Below are 19,702 nucleotides of genomic sequence, written 5' to 3' on the forward strand. Positions count from 1 at the left end.
AATAATTAGATCTTTTCTCTCGCAACAATCCTACGATTAATGATCTATAGCCTATTATGCGTACATACCACCATCCAGCCACGCCGGCGGATTACGTCGTGTTATCTAAGAATTCTCTTTTGGCTTTGGTAGATGAGAGATCAGCGAATCGTCTTACCGCCCGTCCGTCGCGTACTTAATTTAATTTAATTTAAAGAGACTCTATTACGCATAAACGTACACATTAACGCTAACAATTACGCTAGATTGTTAGTAGTAGGTGCTAAGATACATTCACGGGAAACATCCACGGCCGCTGCGGTCCGAACGAAACTGTTTTGCGAAATTGTTCCACGATGCTCTTCCAAAAAGCTCTTTTCTTTTATAGCTTTCAGAGTAAAATGTATTGGGGCTGTACCAAACCATTAGAGAAAAAAAAACTGTCACCAAAATGGCGGGTGTGATCTTATACAATTGTCAAAAGATCATGCAAAATATTTTATATTAAATGTTCTTCGCTCGATGTTTCAATACATGTTGTATAATCTGTCGTTGAAAGAATAAATGGACGATGATGCATCGGATATAGAAAATTGAACATATTGTTAAGGTCTAGTAAAACATTCTTATGGATCGTATGACGGATCATGCTGCTTGATTTTGTATGTTGTGCATGTCATGTGTTATTTCTGGCCTACGTTAAATTATGTGAAACCCTGTACAATAATCACTATGTCATACTATGAAGATGGTGCTTACCATTGTACATTAGCGAACAGCTTAAGGCTATTAAAATTACTAATAAGTGCTCTGAAGTGCGTTATTAGGATAGAAGCTTGTACAATATGTTACTCTTTAATGATATAAGAACAAAGATGGGCAGAAAATGAGGAATATGTTTAAAAAATGTAGTTCAACAGAAAAATCATCGAAGAAAGAATAAAAGCTTTTTGTCTAATGGTTACTCGAGACGTTCATATCTAAATAAAAACTTGGACTATTTCCAAATGTTTCGGATGCATTCGTTGTAATAAATATAAAAGACAATTATTATTATTAGTACGCTAAAAAGCAATTATTTAGTTTGCCTCCTTTTCCAAAAGTTTCATCGAGCGAGCAGCGGACGTTTCCCGTGTCAATCGACGGGAGGAAGCTATAAAGTATAAATAAGTAGCGCCGTGCGAATGGAATGTCTGTGTATGGAACGATTATATTCGCGGGGTGAAGACGATATCTCTGAGGCTCTCGTCGACCGTGCAAAAACAATTACCTTCGCTCTATCTTACATATAAATTCGCCCTTCAATCGGTAATAAACGTTAAATCGTTAAAGGCCATTTGGAAACGCTGCGTTCCTTTAAGGGACAACACATAATTTAATAAGATTTACCTACGATCGAACATCCTTACTCTACGACACTCGAAGGCACGATTCTCCATATTTGTTCTCTACGCGGATTACAGATTCCTTTCCGGTTTTATGCGCGGCACACTACGGTTTACAATAGACAAAAAAAAAAATGTGCCTAGTAATTATCGAATGTTAGACGCGTCGATCTTCCGCTCCTATTTATAAACTGTGCGTTACATAGTTAATCAGAATATTACATATTACACTCTACTTAGTCGTCCTCGTCGAATACACACGTTGGTAGCTGATCCTCCGCCTCTGTAGTATATTGTCCTATGTACAATACTATTGAAGATAGCAAGGTCTCGTTCCCTATTACTATCGGGTCTTCACACTGTGGCAAGTCGAAGGCACCATTGTTCATTGAGCTGAGATGATCGGTTGATACAAAAAGAGATACGTATATTACCGCGTGTCTAATAGTCTCTCACCATACTAACAGAGGCCGCAATAAAAGAAAAAAATCCCAGGCTAAGTATGTTCGGTAAATTTTCAGCTTTTTTTATTTTTTATTGCTATAATACAGTTTGATTGTTGTGATAACTGCATCAGTATACGCCGACGTAAAGGCCAAACAATACCGTTCTGCTCGCGACCCAACTGGAGTAAACCGGAAGTCCCTAAATACGTGCCAGAGAGAATCGCCCTCGAACTCGACGAGTCAATCACAGTTCTCGTGTCTGTTACACGACCTACTCGCGCGAGGAAGAGAGCATCGCCTGGCCTCATATATAGATCGCCTCGGAGCCCTTGTTGCTTTGGTGACCGCCTCCAGCGCTGTACGCGTTTGGCGAGGCCATGCACTCGGACCAGTCGCTGTTCGAGTGAGGCGAACTAGAAGACCAGTGACCTGGACTGTCCGGCGACGGAGTTGGAAAGCTCTCTGGCGCCTGCATCAGATGCTGGGGCGTTACATCCGGTCCAGAGTGATGGGACGGTGGTGTCAAGTACTGGTAGTACTGTTGCGTCTGCTGCTGTTGTTGTTGCGTGTTCTGCTGTTGTTGCTGCTGCTGTTGTTGCTGCTGGATCTGCTGTTGTGTCTGCTGCATCTGCTGTTGTTGTTGCTGCTGCTGTTGCTGACTGGAGGAATACGGCAGATTCTCGAAGTCAAAACCCACGGGAGGCATACCACCGTGCTTCTGGTGCGTCGCCTGTCTCATGGCAGCGATGTGGGTGGGCGAAGTCGGTAACGATGGCCGACTTTTGGCAGGCGACGGGGAGCCCATGTAGCTGGCCTGCGGCGACAGCGTCATGTTCGATTGCACCGAGTGCGGCGGAGACTGATTGCTATAGGGCGGCGATAACGTGTTCACCATGCCCTGTGCTTGCCGTTGGTGCGGCGCTAGGAGCTGGTCGTGAAAGTTAGGCAACCCGTAGTTGGTCGTGAACGTGTCCAGCCCCAGCTGCTGCAAACCCTGCATGGATTGGCCTTTTATGCAGTCTTCGTACGGAGGCGGCTGTTTCGCTGTAGCCGTGTGACCCACCAGTTGTGTGTTGCTGTACAGACTCGCACTGTCATAGGGACTTGGCAGATTTCCTTCTGCACCCTCCGCTCCCTGAGGAATCTCCTGGTTTGGGGGCTGTGCCCCACGTTTCGCCGGCGGCTTCTTCACCGACGGCTTTCGCCTCACCACTACCACTCCGCCTTCTGATTCGGGACTGTTTGGGTTCCCGGTGGTACCTGTTTTCGGTCGTTTCTTCGACTTCGTTTGCTTCGGCGCGGAGCCGATCACCGTCGGGTGTGTGATTAGTTGAGGATGGTTTGGAGATCCTGCAACAGAGAATGGAAGAATATTAATATTACCGAACAAAGTCGAATTTCTAGAATGAAAAAGACAGTGTACACGTATATACTCATTTTTGAAAAGGGAACATGAAATACACTTACCCATAAGAGGACCGTTCGGTATGACAGTGACCATCTGTGGGGATCTAGGCACGTGTTCGTCAAGCAATCTCACGATGTCATGATGCAGTCTCTCGCTAGCTACATCTCTAGGTAACCGATCCATATGATCGGTGATCTCTCTATTAGCGAAGGTGTCCAGCAGCGCTTTGCAGGCCTCGAAGCTGCCTTCCCTGGCAGCGAGGAACAACGGTGTCTCGTCCTTGTCGTCCTGGGCGTCCCTATTCGCTCCGTGAACAAGGAGTATGTTGACAGCGTCGACGTTGTTCACTGCCGCGGCCCAATGAAGCGCGGTCTTGCCGCTGTTGTCAGCAGCGTTGATATCGGCGTCGGCATTGATGAGATCCTCGACCATCCCTTCGGTGGCCAAGCGTGCTGCCAGGATCAGAGGTGTGGTACCATCGTGCATACGAGCGTTCAGATTTGTCGCTCTGTTCCGCAGGAGTATTTGGAAGACTCCCATAGCGTCGGCAGCAACGGCCGAGTGAAGAGGCGTTCTGCCAGTATTGTCTTGAGAGTTCGCATCCGCTCCAGCGTCGAGGAGTCTCTTGGCCGCGTCGGCTCTAGCGTAACGAGCTGCCAGATGAAGAGATGTCTCGCCGCTCTTGTCGGTCGTGGCATTCAAGTCCGCACCCTGGGCCACCAAGTCGGCTATCACAGCTGCTGTGCCGTCGCTTTCGTCTTCTTCTTCGCCAGTGTCTAATCCTCCACCGCGTACTGCGGCCACCATCAACGGTGTCATTCCACAAGGTCCTCTGGCGTCGACGTCTTGTCCATGTTCCAAGCTCGGTGGTGTTAGCACACCAGCGTCCGGTCTGCGTATCTCGGCGGCATCCAAGTGTTGTTGCGTCCACATTCGAGGTTCTGTTTCTTCATAGTCTGTAATGGCAGTATGATCGCTGGCGTATCCGGGTTCTATGGCTCTCATCCTCTTTGAAGGTGGTAGATCCGATTCGTCGTCCGACCATTGTTGAGCTCGACCATTCCCAACGTCCAGATCCATGCAGTTGACCGATGGTTGCTTGTTCAAGTTTCTCATTTCTTGACCATCCGGACCTCTTCTTCGAGATCTTCGCCGCTGTCCGCTTCCGCTGCTGGTTCGCAGGAATCCTTCGGGGAACCAAGTCACGCCAACTGCGCGTTTCCTCTGCGCAGTGACCAAGACGCCGACCAACATTCCACCGAGTACCACGATAACAACACCGATGAACACATACTTGTAATTAGTTGGCGTGTCAGGGTATTCTTGCGGCCCCACGACACCTCGCACTTGCTCGATGGGGAAACCCCCTGACAGAGAATGTTTGGACGCGGTAGCTGCCAAGTATTCCGCAGCCTCGTTTGCTGAAGGGAAGCACACCGCTCCTTGAGTACCTGTGCATTTTCTATTGTCAATTTCCAAATAGGCGATCACTCCATTCTGGGTGTTGGTGTACATGGTAGTTGGCCGACCGAAGATGTTTGTTTGTAGACTGGACTCTTTCCAAGGATAGATCATTTCGTTGCCGAGTTCATCTTGCTTCACTCTCAAGGTAGTTCGAAGTTCGTGGCCGATGTCTCTTAAGAAGGTGACCACGCGGGATCTGAAGCTCTGCATGTCCATCCTGACTACCACCGAGATCGCACCTTCTGCTAGCGATGGAGGTTCTCCGTCACAGTCCAAACCATCCCAGTTACACTCTTCGTTATTGCAGCCGTAGTCACAGTGTCCATTGGCGTAATGCTTGCGGCAGTAGGCGTCGTAGATTGGACTATAAAAGTACCAGAACAAGTTAGTTTATTTCTCAGTATTACCGAAGTATAGTAGTAATATTAATCCTTATGTTGGCAACCAAATAGGTGAGTAATTTTAAAACTTCAGTATTTAAGATTTGGCCATTCGGTTCCAAGCATAAGGATTAAATTAGACTTTGACTTCGATATCTCTTATGATTAATTATGAAAAACTGTGCGACTACTTACTTGCACGGAGCGAGTTTCTTCTCACAGTCCCTTCCATCAAAAAGACATTGAGCATTGTTGCATTCATCGTCGCAAACGTCGTTCATGAACACATCCCAGCAGTTAATAGGAGCCGTGCAATTCCTCCATGGATTGATACCCAATGAACAATCGTTTCCGTCGAACTTGCAAGCGTGCGTGTTGCACTCTTCGTCGCAATGATGATTTCCAGACTTTTCTTCGCACCTGTTTTCAACACATTTCTTCCGCTCCATTTCCAGATCCTGCTCGTAAGCGTTCATGGTCTTCGGCGCGTTCGAGCTCGTTCTTCCAAAGATGCCTCCGCCATAGTTGGGATCATAAATCTCACAGTTCTTTCCGGTCCATTTGGGAGGACAATCGCAAGCGTAATCACCGAGGAGATTTTTGCAAACCGCGTTGGACTGTTGGCAAGGATTGCTGGCGCATTCGTCCCTGGCGTCAATTTCGCAGTGTGTCCCGGTGGTTCCGGGTGGACAGTAGCATCTGTAGCCAACGTCCGTCTCGGCCACCCTGCAAGTGCCGCCATTCAGACAGGGCTGTCTGTCGCAGTAAGAGCCAGCAAATTCGCAGTTGTTTCCGTAATAGTCATTGGGACAGAGACACTTATGGCCAGCCTGTTTTGCCGTGCAAACGCCACCATTCTGGCAGGGTGAGCTGTCACAGAAGTTCACCTTGACTTCGCAGTGGCGTCCCATGTAACCAGGTTTGCAGTTGCAGTGGTAGTTGTTGATCAGCTGCACGCAATCCTGTGTTCCTGGCGAGGCGCACGGATTGGACAGACACTCGTTGATGTCACCCTCGCATCTGGGTCCCACGAAACCCGGCGGACACTTGCACTCGAACCCTCCGACCTTGTCCGTGCAGGTTCCATTGTTGTGACAAGTGTCGACGGCACAGTCATCGACGTTCAGTTCGCAGATAAAGCCGAGAGTGCCCGGAGGACAGGAGCAGCTGAAGTTGCTGATCAGATCGTGGCAAATACCGCCGTTCTGACAAGGATTCGGTCTACAGTCGTCCACGTTCAACTCGCAGTTCTGACCTTGGAAACCTTTGGTGCATTGACACTGGTAGGAGCCGACCAAGTCTTTGCAAGTGGCGCCGTTCTGGCAGGGAGCAGAGTCGCATTCGTTGACCTCTTCCTGGCAGTAGGATCCCGTGTAGCCCTCGAGGCAATGGCAACGGTGACTGTTGCCAATATCCTCGCAAGTACCATTGTTGCAAAGGTTCTTCTCGGGAACGGACTTTCTGATGGCGGCGTCTTTACAGGATACCATCTCAACGTCGCAAACTTTCCCCGTCCACCCTGGAGAACAGTTGCAATGATACTTGTTCTTGTGCTGGACGCATGTCGCTTGGTTCTCGCAAGGATTGTCCGCGCACCAGTCGACAAACTGGTCGCATCTGGTTCCTGTGTAACCGTAAGGGCAGTGACAAGTGTAATATTGAACATGGTCGTGGCACGTAGCACCGTTCAAGCAGGGGGAACTGTCACATTCGTTGATCCGGTATTGGCAGTTCGAACCAGTGTAGCCTAGCTCGCACACGCAAGTGTAGTTGTTAATCCCGTCTATGCACTTGCCGCCGTTCATGCAACTGCTGTCCGTGCAGTCCTCGTCGTTCGTTTGGCAGTTGATACCCGAGAAACCGAGTTGACACTGGCAGGTGTAGGAGTTGACGTACTCCTTGCAAATGGCCCCGTTCTGGCACGGTTGGGACTGACACTCGTCCACGTCGATTTCGCAGTGTTTGCCGCTGAAGCCGTCCACGCAGAGACAAGTGTAGTCACCGATGCCGTCCAAACAGGTGCCGCCATTTTGACAGGGGACTGAAATAAACCAGATTAGTTAATCATTTTGTAAACAGGACTTATTATAAATAGTTACAACTACTTAGACTTTGTTTTTGTAAATAGTACTTCAGGGGTTGAAATTGTAATGCTTATACTTACAGGAAGCACAATCGTCGGTGTTGATCACGCAATCCCTACCCTCGTAGCCCTTCGCGCAGAGACATTGATAAGAGCCATTAGTATTCCTGCATGTAGCGCCATTTCTGCACGGAGACGTCATTACACACTCGTCGACGTCCTCGTCGCAGAGTCTACCCGTGTAACCGACCGTGCAGGTGCAGGCAAAGTCGAGGAAATTCGATGACGGTGAACACTTGGCGCCATGAAGACATCTAGAACAAAATTTCATCAATGTTGAACGCAACGATTACAGAAACCAATGGAACATCAGAAGTTCCATTTTCTTAAGGGAAGTTCTGTATGAATAGAATCAAAGTTGGATGGCTTCCTGTATTCTTGCGTTCATACGAATATCGGCGAGCGTTAAATGTAAATAGGTCGCCGCAATGCGAAACTGCCCTGCGATTAACAACCCCTGAGAAAAGCAGCAGACGAAAGGGGTCGTCAAGTAACTGTAGTGCCAGTTGACAGTTAGTCAATTACCGACTATGAATCGCGACGCGCGAACTGTTCTGTTGAAATGGCACGGAGCAACATAGAAATTCGCGGACAGTAATGGTCGTACTTGTTAGGCGAGCAAGGATCCAGCTTGTCCTCGCAGTTCCGGCCAGTGTGGGGTAGCTCGCAGACGCACTTGTAGTCGTTGACAAGGTCGATGCAGGACCCTCCGTTCTGGCAGGGGTTGTTCGCGCAGTCGTCGATGTTGGTCTCGCAGTTGGTGCCCGCGTAGCCGGCGAGGCACTTGCAACTGTAGCTGTTCAGGTGGTTGTTACAGGTGCCGCCGTGCTGGCAGGGATTCGAGCCGCACTCGTCGATGTCGGCCTCGCATCTCTTGCCACCGTAGCCGGGCGAGCAATGGCAGATGAACTGGTTGATACCGTCCTCGCAGGTGCCGCCGTTCACACAGGGGTTGCTGGCGCACTCGTCCACGTCGCTGAGACACCTAGCATCGTAATAGCCACGAGGGCACTCGCACCGGAACCCGTTCGTCATGTCGATGCAACGGCCCCCGTTCGCGCAAGGATTGCTCGCGCACTCGTTTATGTCTGTCTCGCAGTGCTGCCCGGTGAAGCCAGGCTCACACTCGCACGAATACCTGGAAGAAGAGACATCGTATCCACTGAGGATGGAAGAAATGATAAACGTTAGACCAGACCAAGATTTTGCCTGATTAGGGGTCAACGCGCAGGGAGCTTCGTGTCCTCGAGAACGGAGGAGCACTATCTCAGTATCGTGTGAGCGAACGGGATAGGGTGGTCAATTTTGCCTGATTGTCGCTAATTTTGCGAAAGTTAGACTGTGATAATAATTCTTAGTCGTTCGTAGGTCGTGGAATTTTTGGAACGGGAAGAGTTTAGCCACGTTCTCGGAGATTCCTTCTCTCCTATGGACCAAGCGCGCCAAACGAGAACATCGGATCAGAACTGGGTAAAATTGAAGGAACACATTCGATTCGTTCCCCATTTTTAAACTGATACCCACAATTTAAAATAAAATCGATCTACTATTTACTATTCAAAACAATATTTTACCCAGCTCTACCGTAGATTGACATTGTATGGTAATCTACAATCTGAATGCACATTTTCCAATCAGCTTGGCTTCCATTGAGATTGCTTCCCACCATCAAATAATTGCTCGATGGCAATTATGGTGGAGGAAACACCGTATGAAATGGTTACTCACAAGTCCGTATCACCGACCAACGAATTTCCACTCACCTGTTGATGCCGTCTATGCATCTCGCACCATTCCTGCAGGGGTTGCTGTAGCACTCGTTGACGTTCACCTCGCAGTTCGTTCCGGAAGTACCGGGCCTGCAGATGCACTGATAGCCGTTGATACGATCCTCGCATCGTCCACCAAATTGGCAGGGATTGCTCTCGCACTCGTCGATCTGTATTTGACAGAGTTTCCCGGTGAATCCTGGAAAGCAGTTGCAGCTGAAGCTGTTTTCTCCGTCGATGCAGTTGCCGCTGTGGCAGGGGTTCGATTGGCAGTCGTTGATGTTCGTCTCGCAGGAGGCTCCGGTGAACCCTGGCGGACAGTCGCAGGTGTATTTCGCTATCGAGTCCTGGCAAATCCCGCCGTTCTTGCACGGCGACGATGCGCAGTCGTCTATGTTGATCTGGCAATGGGAACCCGCGAAACCGTTCGCGCAAGTGCATTTGAACGAGTTGATCAGATCGGAGCACATACCGCCGTTCAGACATGGCTTGGCTGCGCACTCGTCGATGTCGATTTCGCACTGTGTACCAGTGAAACCTGCAAACAAACGGTGACATTCAAATAAACAAAATTCTCCCTTATTTCCCCCTTTAATTATTTCATTCCGCGCAAATTGAAGCACCGTGTCAAGTTCTATGGGTAGTTTCATATTCAATTGTTCTGTGCTACTAAAATTACAAGTAGCTTGCGGATTTCGTGCATTTACAACAGCGAACATATTTAAAGAATTTAATAACACTAAAATTATCAGGAAAGGAAATAAATATTCATAGTCTAACTGGAAGAATTATAGCTTAGGAAGATTTTTAAAGAGATTAATGTATTGTTAATTCACTGAAATTATAAACATGGGAAATAAAATGTCACACACATGAAATGTCTTTTAACACTTTCGATAATAGTGAACCATGTAATTAAATGTTAATTATATATGTTGATTTTATGACTTTGCAATTATTTCTGCGTTTACATCGGGTGTCTCGAAAATGTAAACCTGACAAATACCAACTTTATTAGCTCGAAAAGCTGATTCAACATCGACACAAGATGAGAGGAGTATAAACAAACGATTAAAGTCAACTTTCGATATTAAAGAGTAATTAAATCTTATATGCTTTACTAAAATTGTGCATCGAACTTGGAGATTGAATCAGTTTAGGCAAAAAGTTCTTCGGTGAAGGAATCCGCAATACAATCCGCAAGATCGAGCGTGTAGTTTTGGCTTTAACTGCGCGCAATTACCCGAGATTAAGCAGTTCCCGACAAAAAGTGCGGTTTATCGATCGGACCAGGTGAAAGTTGTAACGGTACCAAACATTTTTCGGTCCTCCAGCCCCAATCATCCCGATCGCTCCTTTCCGTGTTATAAGCGTAACTCGGAAAATTACAAACATTCTCAGGGGCGAATGAAGTCGTCAAAGAGGCGGCTACCGTAATTAGCCTTAATTAGACGCATACAGAAGAGGAGCGCGGAGGAAGAACAAAACTGGTCCGGATGGTGGCACAGCTAATTGCATCTTTGATCGATCGATTCCTTGCGCTTTTTTCCCACTGTGTTCTCATCTTCGTTGCACAGTGATCCGGGGATGGCGATAATAGCGCCAATTATCGGGAGTAATTAGACTCTACGGATCGCTATCTGTGCAAGAAAATTGCCAGACCAGATGGTCCCAATGATCGCCGACATTGCTAACAAGAAACCTGAAACTTTTGACTGTTTCGAAGATCCACTTCTTCGAGAAAATAATTGAGCGTTCGAATGATTGAGTTATTACGCGGAGAGTTTTAATTTTACTGAAATTCTCAATTGTTGATCTCTGTCTCTGTTCATCATTGACTGTTTCGACTAGCATTTATATCTACAAATTGGTGAACATATTACTAAAGAAACAAAGGGTATCACGGATTAATGGGAGTGACTGGAAGCGGCGTCTCGTTAAAAAGCCGCTAATCGAGTTTCACCGATCCTCGAGCGCGCTCTTCGAATGCAGCAGGAGGTTTTAGGGTCTCAGCATAGTGTCGAGAACATAATCTAGCTTCCAGACGGGAGCCAGACGAATCGCAGCCGTGCCGGTGGAGAAAGACAGGAAAGAGGAAGACGAGTTATCGGCGAACGGTGTTGGTCTCATGCGACGTGTCCTCGCCATAGGTGGTCTAATTAAATTACTGCTATCCCCGGCGAAATAAATTGCATTAATTACGATCGAATTAAATTATTCATTGAAAAGGTGGTCCCCGAGGAAACGGGTCAACTAAATGCGGAGTTTATCTTCTGGGAACCGCGGAGAAGTTCTCCCTGAAGTCGGCCCCGGCGACCAGTATCCTGCCAGCGTGTGGTAATCTTCGGGTTTTGTGAAATAAGATAGCAGCCGGGCTGTTTCGCGATAATTAAACGTAACGTATGAATTAATTGCGAATCAAGCACGGGGAGCGGCGCGAGGGGCAAACGGAATCCTCGGTCTACGCGAAAGTCGATCGAGCTTGATTCGTAGATAAGCTTAGGCCGCATCCGCTAATTTCGAGAACGCGTTGCTTCCGAGCGAGCCCGAGACAATGCCCTTAATTGGAGGAAAACTAATTAAGCAGAGCAGGACGGGGAATTCGACGTAACGAGAATCGAGGCACGACTATCGATAGATTCTTTAGCCGTGTATGGCGGACTTCTCAATGGGAGAAAGTTATCGGTCAGGACGCTTGGCCTTCCGCGTTATAAAGGTTCCATGCTGATCCAACGGCAAGTGGCTCCCCGCTCGCGGACCCAGAAACTTGATTTCGGCGTTGGATGCAACCAGCGATACCAACTTCTCCATAGAACGTGGCAAATAATACCGAAGAACTGACATTAAATCTTTTTCATTCCATTATTTTGTTCGTACTAGATTCAGAATGTACCTCATTCAATTTTTTCTATATTATACGTATTTTCTTTCTGTTGAAAATCTACCTGACAGATAAACTTTCTCTCGGCGGAGGTAACAGAGGCAGATATCCTTGGAGACATCAACGATTGTCAACCGGATGACGCGCCGATTTTTACCGTATTTGCATTCACTTAATATTTCCCTGTCTCTTTTTTCCCCAGTCAGACAATGATCCAGCTAATTCAGTTGTGAACGCACGTACAAGACGCCGGCGTACCGCCTGTCGCTTCCTTTCGAATCGTAAGGGCTGCGTACACAACGGATTTATCGCATTGAGCAGCGAGCACTAATCCTTTAAATTTTAATTAAATTCTCCATATAGTTTACTGTGAATTAAAATAACAAAGATGAATATCTGAATAGTAAGTGGAACAGATGAACTAGAGTGATGAACACTTGCGCTTACAAAATCGTGCAAGTAATTCTGGTGTCACGGAATTCAATGAACTTGTAGCAAAAGTCGTTCAACTTTGTGATCGTCCTCGTTCAGCCTGTCATTTCGCAACGCGAGAATATGAATAGGCGTGAAGCCTAAATTTTTCTCCGAGTCACCGACGAATCTCTTTTCGGACCGAGACAATCGGTCCGCTTTCGCGAAGTCATTCGTCGGTGGTATCAATGTAAGAAGTCCGCCGTGTCCGCGTATTAGCATACGAATACGCCCGCAGAAACCGCGTAGCGTTTGAATTATTAAAGACGTTCCAGGACACGAGGCGGGGTTGCAGGCAGAGACATTTTTTAGCGCTGAGTTAACACGCCATTGTCTTTCCCTAGAGTTTTCTTGCCGGGTGTCGTTTCTTCGCGACCTACGAGCGAACAAAAATGGAAAAACTGCGCGGCACTTGTATACTTTGATATGTGGCCACCTGCTCCATTGAGCATTCTACCCATTATTCACTGTGTTTTTATTAGAGAATCCTCAAACACAGAGGCAACACTGTACCGTCGATAAGAAGTTTTCTCGATCTGGTAAATTCTTTTTTAACTGCGGATGATTTTATTAGAATCTGTTACCTAAAAGTTACTTATAAGTAAATATAGATCCATATGTTGCAGTATATTCAACCTTGAAATCCTTATTTAATGTTGCACTATTAAATTTTAATTCTTGGTTGAACATTGTTCAAATATAACAACATTTACATGTTTGTATAGTATATTAATTTAATTTAAATATTTCAGTGAAGTTTGTTTAACCATACGCAATGGATTTGTGACTCAAAAACTTGATTTTAACTAAATTAAAGCTGCATCTTACGAAGTTTCTCATGAGAAATGAATAAATATATACCGAGGATTGAGAAAGCATCAATTAAAGGATTTAATTACTAGTTCCAAACGTTACCGAATCTCCATTCGACTTCAACATCCTACGCATTTTAAAACCTACACTTAAAAAGAGCTACAGACCCCTGTCTAAGCAAAGAACCCTCCTTAACGTCCCCTACAAATGCGCTCAGACTGATCTAGAATAACACAGCCACTGGTATTATCCTTCAAAACATGGCTGCATCCTGTGATAAACGTCACGAAATGCAACGCACCTTAGTCGTAAATTTATGCTTGTCAGTGCCTCCATCAATATTCGATGCTCTTTTATTCGTCATTCTTTATCGTGCTCTTAGAGAGAAGGAACGTTTAAATTTCGTTTCTGTGGTTCAAGGCCTTTTAATATTAAGAAACTTAAGACAATTTAATACTAAGAATGTTCTCTTTCTTCGTTGTTTGTTTTTCTGGTGCAATAGGAGAGCAATCAAGTTAAATAATTGAGGGCTAAAGCGAAATACTGTAAATTAGAAGTATATTCGAGAATGTAAAAGTCGAAGACCCTCAAGGTCCCAAAGGCCAGGTGACCAGTAAATAAATAAAATTAAGAATGTTTTAAGGATTTTTTTTTATCAATCGTAGTGCAGTTTCAACGAAAGCTTGGGATACACAATGTTTTGGAATCCCTGATTTTCGAATGGAGATTCGAACGCAACCGTAATTCACACGGCGTAACAATGGCTGCCGAAGGTCCCGAGGACCTGCGTAGGAGAGCACGAATAGCGAGATCACGTGTGTCCGAACGATGATGAAGATGATGGCCGGACTGATCGTGGCTTTCACGTTCCCTAGACCTTCGTCCTGGGATCGCGATACGGAAACGAATCAAGCAGAAATCGAACCATGGCGGTGGATAACGGGACTCGAGATTGCGGAACAATGCGAAAGAATTCCGAGAGGACTTCGGTGCACCGCGGGCCCGCAGGAATTAATAGTTTAGGTTCGATGGTTGACTCCGTGGAATGTTATTGCCCGTTTACTGGTAAACTGTCTCTACAGATTGTGGGATCTGTGTTTCAGATAATCTTTCAATGCAAATGACCTCGCCGCTGCATCGCCGCACCGAAAACAGTACCGAGGTATAAAGGAATTCGCATTAAAAACGACTTAACTCTTCGTTCATCAACTTCTAGCAAAATTATTCTAGTATGAACAATTACGAATCGATTCTTCGGAATCGAATCCAATTATTTGTTTATTTTCTCGATGGAGAGAAATCGTCAAGCTTTGCCAGGTGTCATCAAAGATTCTTCGTGAATGTCTTAATTCCATTAACGAACAATAAAAATGTACGCGGTCAGGTGTCTTTCTCTCAACGAAGCAGGAATATAAAATGCGTTTCGAAATCAAACAGGATTCTTTTGCCCTTCGATTTCCGCTACACCGTGCACAATGTGTGACAATGTTCCCATCTGAGAAATTCGAAACCACAGGAAGAACATGCTGCGATCGACATTCAGGGGTATACTGCCGCACGTTTACGACATCCATAAAGCTACCCACTTATTCCAGAAATTTACGACACCGCGCACAATCACGAAATTCTCCTCCGTGGATCGCGCAACGACACCGGTTTTCCAGTTGTAAATAAAACTCGCGTAAAACCATGGCCGTCTCGAAATTCGAAAGTGGAACGAGATCAACATAACACCGGACGGAAAAACGACTTCCACGAAAAATGATCGATCTTGCCGAAGAAAAAATATTTACAAGAATCGGAGAATTACGAGAAAAACGTAGAGAGTCTTATTTATTGAACACAGCGGTTAGGACCTGCAAAGACAGGCTTAATAAAAAAAGAGTCGAATTCCTCCAGCTTCATTTCGCCATTGCGAAAAATGGCGACCGGTCTCGCGGGAAACGGAAGAGGCGAGAATCGTATCCGCAGTGGTCGTTGCTCGTGTCTGCGCAGCCAACTCCCACGTTTGGCCAGGCGTGTTCGTATAATTGTAATCTATTGCTTCGCCAGTGTTCTCGAACCAGCCTACGCGCATTGATAAACTATGCGAAACCTAGCTCGCGGATGCACTTCTCCGGGATACGTCCTCCTCCAACCCCTTCTTCCTCCTCCTGCGTTCGGAATCGCCTCTCACCTGTCCCCGTCCTTTTCTTTCGCTTCATGCTTATGCATCGACGCTCGCGCGTCCGTGTGCCCATGGACCCGAGAGCCTAACGAGCCTGAGCACGTGTGCGGCACTTCTCTTGTGCGCAGGGTGTGTTTCGAGCTGCCTCGAAGTCGATTAAAGGAAAATGAATCGGGTCTTAGGCGATGCGACCGCGGTGGAAGCCATTCGACGGACGCCGCCATTTTGGTGCGAAGCGTCTGACAAAGAGATCCACGTTTCTTCAGTTCTTCACGCGCATGTACGTTCTCACACATATTTCGGTATCGTTTTCGTGCGTTTAGCAAGTGTTCTAAATATTTTTTAGTGAACTTCAACCAAATAATTTAATTAAATGTATCTTTAAAAATGGAAATAAAGATAAGAGTTCGTTTTAATACCATATTTCGAGAATTGTTCTGAACAGTTCTTTCTTCGTTCCCGTCTGGAAACGATGATTCATTTTAATTCGTCGTATCGGTCGAGTCGCGTGCGGTGCCTTTGAAGTACAGCCTTCCTTCTCCGATCGTCATAATCACTCGATGCCTGTATCGTGTTCCCGGATCACGCTCCGTATGTAGGAAGCGCACGACGACCCGGCTCATTCAAATTAGAAAACCAATATCTCGTTAAAGACCGCCGATCTATTTCGAAGCGGAATATTCGATGGAGAGCGGTGTGTGTTCGCGTAGGATGCACGTGTGCTCGATGGGTGGCGACGTTGTTGATTAACAATGTGCACGATGCACTCTGTTGCTTCACGCATAAATTACGTCCCACGTGGAATTCGCGATTCATGATGAATACAAGTTGAACGGACTAGTTCCGTGACACCGATAACTAGTTCCGGCGATCCTCTCATCTTCTCACACATTTTTCGCCGCTGACTAGGTTGCTTCATCCATTTCTTGGAACCTGCGATGCATTTTCATGCACTCGACCAGAAGTTAACGGTGATATTTACTATCTCTGCATTGTTGTGTGGCAATTAGACATCGATTGGTGGAATTCAAGTATAAAATGAAAATTAACGAGTATTAACCGGGAATCTTTTGCGCAAGTGTTTTCAATTGTCCAAGTTAATATTAGAAACGAAAACGAATGAATATCAACCGAGAGTCTTTTGTGGAGGACCGCACGAGGCTTATGTCGTGTCATACTTAAAATGTTAATTTCTATAATCAGAAGCGCACTCGGTGCTCAAAGGTATGCAACAACGGCTGAAATAAACAGCGTGAATCGCAGTTTGTCCAATCTTTAGATTCGTGTCGCGCCATTTAACGAAGCAACACGAATTTCTTCGGATAAAGCTGCGAAAACACCATTCTTCTTTCCGCATTATCGCGCTGCTTAAGCCGAGCGGAGACTCGAGTCGCAGGAACGATTTTCGAAAAGGATAATTCCCGGCGGGGCGGGTTAATTGCCGCAATTACAGCGCAACACGGTGCAGATAACCAGAATTTATTTGGCGCATCACCGCGATTTTTTCGCTAACGACCTCGCTCGCGTTCGAGAACGATAACGAGAGAAAGGCTCGATCTTGCGGGGTCCCCTCATTTCCTCGGGGGATGGACCTGATGAGGACCTGTTTTTCATTCGATTCGGTGAATAACACACAGGCGACCGCAACCCGTTGGCCGATTCGACTTCTCGGCCCTCGGCGCGACTCGTCATTACGTGGCCGTGCGCGTATTAACGTCATCAACTGACCAAAAGGGACGACCACGACCGACAAGCAAGGTGAATTCTGCTTGCCCAGGTAGCAAACCCCGGTGATCCGCGACCGTTAATCGCGAAAATCATCCGGGCACAGGTGCACCGTGCGCTTCTCTCACCTTCGTCTTCTTCCGCGCTGCTCGACCTCTGACCCACGGGCACCGGCCTGCCCGGTCCTTGATCACTCGAAACGCTCGTCTTATTATACTCGCCGGCATTACAGGCGGTTTTCTAGACTGCCGAGTTTAATCCCCGAGCACTCGCAATAGTCTAGTCTAGAGAAATCGAATATTAACACTAGAACTACCACACCAGTCAAAATGACTGATTTGACAACTTTATTTTAAAATTCCTACTTCATGTTATATTTTTTCTTCGCAATGATGCAATGACTTTTGCAGGGATAGCTAAAGGAATAATATAATAAACTTTAATTTTGTTTTATTCGTTGAAAATAAAAGTAATTTTTTATCTACTTATACCAGTACCAGTCAATTTGACTGGTGTCAACTTATTGAACCGTATAGTATGAAGGGAAGGACCATAACAACCGACAATTTTTTTACAAGCTTGTCGCTGGCATATAAATTGTTAGCCAAAAGAACCACACTGGTTGGCACAATACGCGGAAACAAAAGAGAACTCATAAAAATTTGTAAAAAGAAGAAGAATACCACGGCTCGCTTTTCGTCGCTGCTGTATCGATCAAATGAGATTACACTCACAATTTATAAAAGTAAGCCGAAGAAGAAAGTTTTTATCCTGAGCTCAAAACATAAAACCGTCAAAATTGGAAAAAGCGAAAAGGGCCTACCTGAAACGGTCGAATTTTATAATAAAACAAAATTTGGGGTAGATATAGCAGACCAAATGGCAAAAAAATATAGCGTGAAGTTGGGATCAAGAAGATGGCCACTTCAAGTATTTTTTAATATTTTAGAGTTAGCTGGCATAAATGCCTGGATTTTATATAAGGAAACCACATGTGAGCAGATATCCAGAAAAGATTTTATGTTTCAATTAGCAGATGAACTTGCCGCTGACTATGAAAGATTACGGACAGAACAAAGAGCTCACCTTATTCGCGCAAATGGTGTCGGGATAGGGTACTGCAATAAAGACTACCACCATTTGCAATCTTTGTAAACAATATGTATGCGGAAAATGCACGCAGAAGAAACTTTACGTTTGTAAGAACTGTGACGAATGATAACTTTTGTACCTAATAATTTAAGTTATATTTGTATTTTATTTATTCTATTACGTTTATTATTATTATTATATTATTATATTATACTTCTTATATTTACCAATGGAAATTTATTTTAATATTCTTGTTACGAAAGATTTTGGTACTAAATATTCTTCATCACTGTACTTATTGTTATTATTATAGTTGTTATTATATAGTTTTTATGATCTCAGAACATGCAGTTCCTTTCTTAAGATAATAATAAATCAATAAATATAAAAATATTCTACCATTACGTATTTTTTAAAGACCAGTCATTTTGACTGGTTTTGGTAGAGATAGCTACGTCTCAACTGTCGGTAGTTCTGGCGTTAAAGATCGCGAGGCAGAAGGTGTGCCTCTGCAACTTCGAAGTTGAGCAGTTCCTCTATTTCTTCTTGAATTTCTGATCCCTGGACTGCGAATCTTCACACGCAAAATAAACACAGTTTATTTCTACATAAATAGAAATGATTAATTTGTTGGAAGTATTTGAAACCGTACAGCAAAGAGAGGCGAGGAGAAAGTTCCCCGTTGTCGCTTCAGTGTGAACGTATCCTTAACATTGTGGCCAATCGATTGCAATGTTTATACCGTTTCTGCCAAAATGAAACAATAAACAGCAATGATATATTTATCTAAACATCTTACGAAAATGGAAGGTTATATGTTCCTTGCACGATCACGCTGATTCGAACACAGTTCGAGCGCCGGTACAAGAACATTTGCTTCGGTTCGAGATATTTTTAAGCTGTCCGTGTAACTGTAAAAATTTTGCACAGTTCTTTGAATACAAGAACACCTGCTACAACGTTCTCGAAATGGCCAAGACCGTCGCGTATCACCCACACAAACAGCTCTCCGATCGCCAACATGTTCCACGGACCTGATAACACTGTCTGGGAATCTGGTTGCGTCGTGATCGGTTGAAATTGAAGACGCACGAAGACAATAAAACCACTTTCCTTGCGAGATCTCGGGTTCGGCCGTGGCTGAATTACGCAAAAATTCTTGTAAACGAGACAACGGTCGAGAGGTTGATTGGCTCTGCTTCCCCGTTAATGCGTGAATTCCGTGACGGGATCTTTTTTTCATAATTAAAGAGGATCGGCGGAGCCGCCTGCCCCCGAAGAGCAGCCGCGCCAAACGATCCTGCCGAAATAAGGTAAATACGCCCCAATGAAGTCATCATCATCGTTACCGTCGGCGATCTCTGGCAACGAGCCGGCCGATTTCTGGGCCTGTCGGCGATTCGATCGCTCCTGGTTCCGTGCAAATATCTCGATCCGGACCGGTACAAGGGTCCGAATCCATTCGGCAGAGGATCACGTAGCATCCTCAAAGGGTTCCGCGACCGCATCGTAATGCGGACGATGTGTCCGAGCGGTCTCGTCAATTTATCTGAAGAGATACTGTTGTGTGCAACAGATT

At 45.6% G+C, this 19,702-nt stretch overlaps 1 protein-coding gene across 3 annotated transcripts in view; it reads right to left on the reverse strand.

Annotated features, from left to right (window-relative positions):
* Window positions 1-1,804: 1,804 nt before the first annotated feature.
* The window catches only part of N (neurogenic locus Notch protein), a 326,309-nt gene continuing 308,411 nt past the window's right edge, over window positions 1,805-19,702 (reverse strand). For 2 of the 3 annotated variants that reach the window (XM_076798608.1, XM_076798610.1), the window contains 6 exons: window positions 8,969-9,512; window positions 7,813-8,367; window positions 7,227-7,459; window positions 5,258-7,103; window positions 3,278-5,046; window positions 1,805-3,160 (listed from right to left, as the gene is read on the reverse strand). In XM_076798608.1, coding sequence (XP_076654723.1) covers window positions 2,115-3,160; window positions 3,278-5,046; window positions 5,258-7,103; window positions 7,227-7,459; window positions 7,813-8,367; window positions 8,969-9,512 — 5,993 coding nt within the window. In that variant the 3' untranslated portion in view covers window positions 1,805-2,114. The remainder of the gene's footprint in view (window positions 3,161-3,277; window positions 5,047-5,257; window positions 7,104-7,226; window positions 7,460-7,812; window positions 8,368-8,968; window positions 9,513-19,702) is intronic. The other variant, XM_076798609.1, reaches the window with a different exon arrangement.

Source organism: Halictus rubicundus, chromosome 12, assembly GCF_050948215.1.
Source record: "Halictus rubicundus isolate RS-2024b chromosome 12, iyHalRubi1_principal, whole genome shotgun sequence".
Taxonomy (NCBI): Eukaryota; Metazoa; Arthropoda; class Insecta; order Hymenoptera; family Halictidae; genus Halictus; species Halictus rubicundus.